The sequence below is a fragment of the Pieris rapae genome, chromosome 16, assembly GCF_905147795.1.
Source record: "Pieris rapae chromosome 16, ilPieRapa1.1, whole genome shotgun sequence".
NCBI lineage: Eukaryota > Metazoa > Arthropoda > Insecta > Lepidoptera > Pieridae > Pieris > Pieris rapae.
The window spans coordinates 7,311,303-7,317,748 of NC_059524.1; the positions used below are offsets into that span (position 1 = coordinate 7,311,303).

General features: G+C 34.7%; 1 protein-coding gene across 1 annotated transcript; it reads left to right on the forward strand.

Annotated features, from left to right (window-relative positions):
• Window positions 1-230: 230 nt before the first annotated feature.
• On the forward strand, window positions 231-4,792 carry LOC110997289. Its single transcript, XM_045631775.1, has 3 exons — window positions 231-443; window positions 1,860-2,031; window positions 4,497-4,792. The coding sequence occupies exons 1-3, from the start codon at window positions 231-233 to the stop codon at window positions 4,727-4,729; spliced, it is 618 nt and encodes a 205-aa protein (XP_045487731.1). The 3' UTR covers window positions 4,730-4,792.
• The last annotated feature ends 1,654 nt before the right edge of the window (window positions 4,793-6,446 follow it).

A 6,446-nucleotide genomic window follows, 5' to 3' on the forward strand; every position in this document is an offset into this window, starting at 1 on the left:
AATTATAAAATATTATTTAAATCTGTCAATGTTTTAATAAAAAGCTACGTAAGAAACGAATGCTACATTATCGTAGTGTATATATACAATCCTTATTAATGAACCACCGATATTCCTAAATTTCATCACGCACATAAATATTTTCCATTTAATCATGGCAAGTCTGAAGTATTGAATCTTTGCTGTAATGCGCCATATAAGCCGGTGTTTGTAAACAACATTTTAGTAAGATGTCGCGCGTTGGGCTTTCTGTGTTTTTCGTGTTCGTATTTTTTGAGTGTGTTATGACCAGAAGCCTTCACAATAGCACCACTTGTGAGCAATTCGAACGTGGTGCCTCCTTTGATCCCCATGAAGTGGTGGATTCTAAGTGGAAAATATTTTATTTTTGGTCAGACAACACCGAACGGAATGCGATTGTTTTCTCCTTACTAACTAAAAAGGTTTATTGTGTATATACCCTAAGGTTTATCCAAGGTCGGATCCAGCTTTGGCGCCAGGAGGGGGTCACATAGTCAAGTCAAGAACTTATACGTTATACAATCGTACAAAGTTATTATATTATATTAAATTAATTAAATATTGAAGATTTGAAGTTAGATAAAATCTGGATGGTGACAAAATATTGAAAAATAAAACAAGCTGTTCCCAAGCTGTACCGCTATTGGGTTTATCTTAGACTTACGAGTTCTTATTACTTCCGGCACGTAGTGGAATTGTGTTTATTAGTAATTAACACAATTCCTTTCCAATTAATAGGCCCTTTATTAAACAAATAACAGTAGTTACAAATGACGCCTATATTATGATTGCCGCTTAAAAGTTATACTAATATTTTCAAAATTTCTTTCATTTCATTATAAGTACTTCAGTATAAGATTATAACGAAAGAAGTCAAAAGAAAAATTGCCAGACTAATTTTATCGACAGAACATAAATTATTTCACTATTAGAATGTTGCAATTCTTGAGTACAATAAATAAAGTTAAAAAAAATCAGTGGCGCTACAACAGTTTTTTGATTCCGTTTTAAGATCATTTGTTAATCTAATAGGTAAGTAGGTGATTAGCATCCTGTGTCACACACGCCGTAGACTTTAAGGTCTAAAGCAACATGATTTCCTTACGATGTTTTCCTGCACCGTTCGAGCGAATGTTAAATTCGCACATAGTAAGAAAGTCCATTGGTGTTCAGCCGGGCATCGAACGTAGGACCTCAGACATGAGAGTCGCACGCTATAGCCACTAGGCCAATACTGTGTACAATATCTAAGCGAACCCTATAGACTATCTATTACCATGAAAATACCAACAATTCTGACGCGTAAAACAAAGATATATGTAAATTGTTAAAAAGAAACTTCGTACAGATTATAAAAATATCAATCTCATATGTTTAATATGCAACATATGCAACAGAATTTTAATATTACTGTTGATAGACCATAATTATGTTAGTAATGACAATAATATGCAAAGTGACTTGTGATTACAATCGTATTGTCGTTTGCATCACAAATATTTACTTATATTATAATTGTATTTTTTGTAATGTATTTATAACTATGTACCTAATGGTTTGACAATAATTTTTCAAATAATTTGGAAATCAGTAAAGCCTTTAAAACTCTGTAATGTAGAACATTATAAAGGTGAACGAACTTTTGGTCTGTCGATATAACCAGTCAATGCAAGTTTATTCTTTACAAAAGTTCTAAATTTTTGTCTTTAAAATTAACGAACTCTATACAATTCAAATAAGGCTCAGATGATAAGGATGAAATAAAGTTTACGAGTACAATCTAACGTAATGGCAATTAACAAAGACAACTAAATCAACCTGAATAAATGTTGTTTTAGAGTTTGGGAAAGTTTCGTGAAGTGGTGGAAGCCATAGAGCCGAGCCTGTCAGTAGAGTGGCATAAGGCGTCGTTTCTAATGGAGCCTCGGCCCGGGGTTCAAGTGATGTTATTGTACGCGGGGACATCGGGGGCATTCCGGGGACTCGTTAAAATGGAACAACGAAAGAAAGGTGTGTGGTTTTTGTTTTTTAATTATTATTGTAACTTTATTTTGCAAAACTATGCATTGAATAAATGGTATATCGTAAAAATACTAATACTAAAATACAAAAATTGTAAAATTTTACTAAAGCACCCATCTTTCTCCATTTGTGACACTGTAAATACTTTTTGACAGAAACGTCGATTTTTTTTTATACAACTCCTGCAAACGGGCAGGACGCTCACCCGATGTTAAGGGATACCACCGCCCATGGACACTCTCGATGCTGGAGGGCTCGCGAGTACGTTGCCGGCCTTTTAAGAATTTGTACGCTCTTTTCTTGAAGAATAGGGTCCTTGGAATTGGTTCGGAAATACTTCAGTATACAGTCGATAGAGTACCTTTAAAAAGAAAAAATGTAGTGATATGCTTTAATGAATGGGCCCCTCTGCTTTTCTCAGTGGTTCCATCGAATGCGACGATGTGTAGAGAGAGTAACGAAGATTACTTCGAAAAACAATAAAAGTATACAACTTTCTACATTACGGCGTTTTTCATTATCTAAACATTTTCAATGTTACCTAGGTATATATCTAGTCAAACTCCAGGTAATACTAATTACGTAATAAAAGCTATCATTTCAAAAGTTTTCCATCGATCAATTCTTATGAACACTCATCAACGGAGAACACTGCAATAAAGGTACGTAGCATTCGCCGACGCCATTTCCGCTCCTAACTTCCACGACTTCACTCATAAAATAAACTGAAGCTTTTTAAGTGGTTTTTTTTTCTCTTGATGTCTGCTAATGAACATAACAGGGGTCGGTCATTTGCAGCCTCCATACCATTAATTGTGATAAGAATTTGTCGTTTTCACATAATGTCCTCCCTAATTAATGGCAAATTATTTTATAATTTTTTAGTTACGGTATTTTATAGTGTTAAGGGAGTACGTTGACCTCGAAGTCGTATGTGTGAACTCCGACTGTGCTTACGAACGGAATGTTTTTGACGTGGGTCACCTATAGAAGAGAGCTAGCTGTGTCAGTGTATTTATTTAAGATACTTACGGGTCGGGTGCATAATCCGGATATAATGGAGAGACTGGGTCTACGGGTACCAAGTAGAAACCTGAGGCGTCTAAACTTTTGGATGTACCGCGCGCACATTCCAACAGCTGGCCACTCACGCGAGCAATACAGACAGTCAACAAAAATTCTATTGAGGTAGACCTATTTGTTTGTACACTGGCTAAGTTTACAAGAGTTGCTTGCTATATTGATAGTTATAAGATTTAGGCATATACCTTTAATTTTAATTGGTGTAGGTATTATTTTGGAGTTCTATCGAATTAGTAGTAACTGTTAAGATAGAATAATGTAGTGGAATAAATAAAATAAATAAAGAAAGAAAATCAATGAATATCACAATCAGATTCACACGGGCTGTAACGCTATTGTGATTAACATAATTTATACAGATGATATTCAAACTTACTTGATGCGTCGTCTTATATTGATTCGAATCCTACCTAAATAGTATAGCGTCGCTCATGGCATAAGCCTCTTCTAACATTTTCCTCTGGCTTCTGTCACGCGTTGCCCTACTCGAAAGTACCTGTGCGTGACCTATTTTTCGCGGGATCACAGATTATATGCCTTGTCTATATCTTGATTGTGGTAGTGATTTGAAAACACACTTCAAGTTTAATTAATTGAAAATCGTTTATAAGTTAAAGAACAATATATTCGATAATTAGTTTTTAGTACGTTTATGCATCAAGTCATTTTGTTTCATGAAATCGACGAGCAAATATGCATAAAAAATAGACCACTGGCATTAGAAGCAACGCTAACGACACTAAATCCTATGCGGGACAGGTTCATACGATAGTGTCGTCTGTGTTTTTTTTTGTTATTGTGCCTTTGTCTGTCTCTGTCTCTTTTTATCTGCCGAATCTTAAAACCAATAGTATTTTGATATATAAGCTTTAAACTTTTTCCATATTATTTATTATTACCTTTATCATACTGCTCGCAAGCATATTACCTAATCATAATGCACAATGTTATATATAATGTACTATAAAACATTATATACATGAATAACCAAGTAATTACTAACTAAACATAAGCCGCTTTTAACATGCGTCTTCTCTGCCGTGGAAACAGGAAATCACATACGATATAATATGTCGATAAATCCAATGTAATAATAAGTACTATAGAATAGTTGTACAAATATTAATTTAATTAAATCGAGATTCAAATACAGTCTATAGAAAATTTGTACTGTTCAACTGATTAATATCAATTTACAAAACAAAAGTTACATACAGAAAACAAAAGTCGTGGAAATTCAAAAGACTAGCGTATTCCCGAAAATACAAACCAATTTCACTCTTACCAGGCTTCCCTAATGAACAAAAATTTTTCCAAAGAGTTTTCCCTGATATACCTTTGATTGTGACAGCCGTTACTTTTTATTACAGCGCGTCCAAATCCCGAACCTTTAATAAAATTCGCGGATCTTCGACTAAAAATGAAGGGACGATACATTGGTATGATGTGTTGTGAGGACTTAACTGCTTTCGCCATGGCACGTGTTGGGGAATTGCCGGAAACAGAAGAAGACTGTATTGCTGCTGCTGCTACTTTGGATCTGCAAGGGCCGGGTGGAAGATCACATTTATTTTTACAAAATTTACGTCGTTCTGAACTTTGATTGTGAGTTCTAGCGACTTCACTCTTTGCGTGTTTTATACTTTTAGACTTGTTAAGCAGTTTAGTAATTTGACTTGTGCCTTATATATATAATTATTTGTTTATAGGAAATAAATCTATTTATAGAGGATCTTCTTTGCGAGAAGAGACTGAGAATTGAAATTTAGTCTGTATGAAATTTCGGTTTTGTAATTCGTTCTTTGCCTTCTGCCGAATTACTAGATTACAGCAAAACTATCCATATATCCGTATTTATCTCTGTCTGTAAATCGAGCTTAAAAAATAATGAAATATCTGACGCTAGATAAAGCTATCATCGAATCTTATTCGGCAGTGACCACTTTCCCAACACTGGTAGACCACACTTCTTAGTATATTACATGTACTCAAGTGGTATATAAATAATTTTGTTTATTATTTTATGAGCATGAAAAGCGTACAAATTCTTAAAAGGCCGGCAACGCACTCGCGATCCTTCTAGCATCGAATGTGTCCATGGGCGGCTGTATCACTAACCATCAGGTGAGCCTCCTGATAGTTATGCCACTAGTAAAACTCTTTAACATTCATCATAAAGATTCTTTTGTTAAGTGGGCAGAAAGCTAAAAGAAATAAAACTCTATTAAAATTGTATTTTTTTTATTATTTTTATAATAATAATAAAAATGAGAATTTGTTAATTTACATAAAAAGCTGGTGCGACACTTTTAGAAATTTCACATAACAAGCTCCAAAGCGGCATCACGCAGAGATGTGGTTAACCGCACAGTGGTTGCGACAAATTTATACACCGCAGATAGATTTTGGTACATACAGTCTTACGAAGGAACCGCTTACCACTGTGGCCTTTAACATATACTAACCCACATTCAACCTTGATATTAGTGGTTTCAATACATATTACATGGGAATTAAACTCTATAAAATGCGCCTTATTACATTTGTGAAATAAGTTTTGAATAGTATTATAAACATTGGTCTTGTGTATTGTATTAAAAAATAAATCAGTGGTACTACAACCTCTTTAGGTCTTGGCCTCAGATTTCTGAATCTGTTTTATGATCATTTTTAAATCTAATAGGCAAGTAGGTGATCAGCCTCCAGTGCCTGACACCCGCTGTCGACTTTTTTGGGTCTAAGACATGTCGGCTTCCTCACGATGTTTTCCGTTTCGTTCGAGCAAATGTTAAATGCTCACATAGAAAGAAACACCATTGGTGCACAGCCGGGGATCGAACCTACGACCTCAGGTATGAGAGTCGCACGCTGAAGCCACTGAACACAGTTTTGAAGAGTTGACCTTAGTTGGATTACCGTGTAATAACGAGAAATTAGCGCATAGTTTATAAAATAAACGCTTAAATTTGTACTCCTAAAACGTTGAGATGCAGTTTTCGATGTATCCTAATTAACTCACTACATATTACACTGTTATCTTGAAGATCCCGTGTAAACAAACCAAGTACACGAAAATTGTTAATTAACTTTTAATTGACGTCGGATAACATTGAAGTGATGTTTTAGGATTGTAAAAATACGAGCTATTATCAGAGGATAACATTGTATACACGTTAAGTCCTTCGTTTCTAAACATACAAAGTTTTTCCTTGTACGGTTAGTGAAATTCTGGATTCCTTTATAGAAAATAGTATATGCCGTCTTTTGTGAAATCGCTTATATATTACATTGTTTATTATCTTAACAGCATGTGTGGAGGT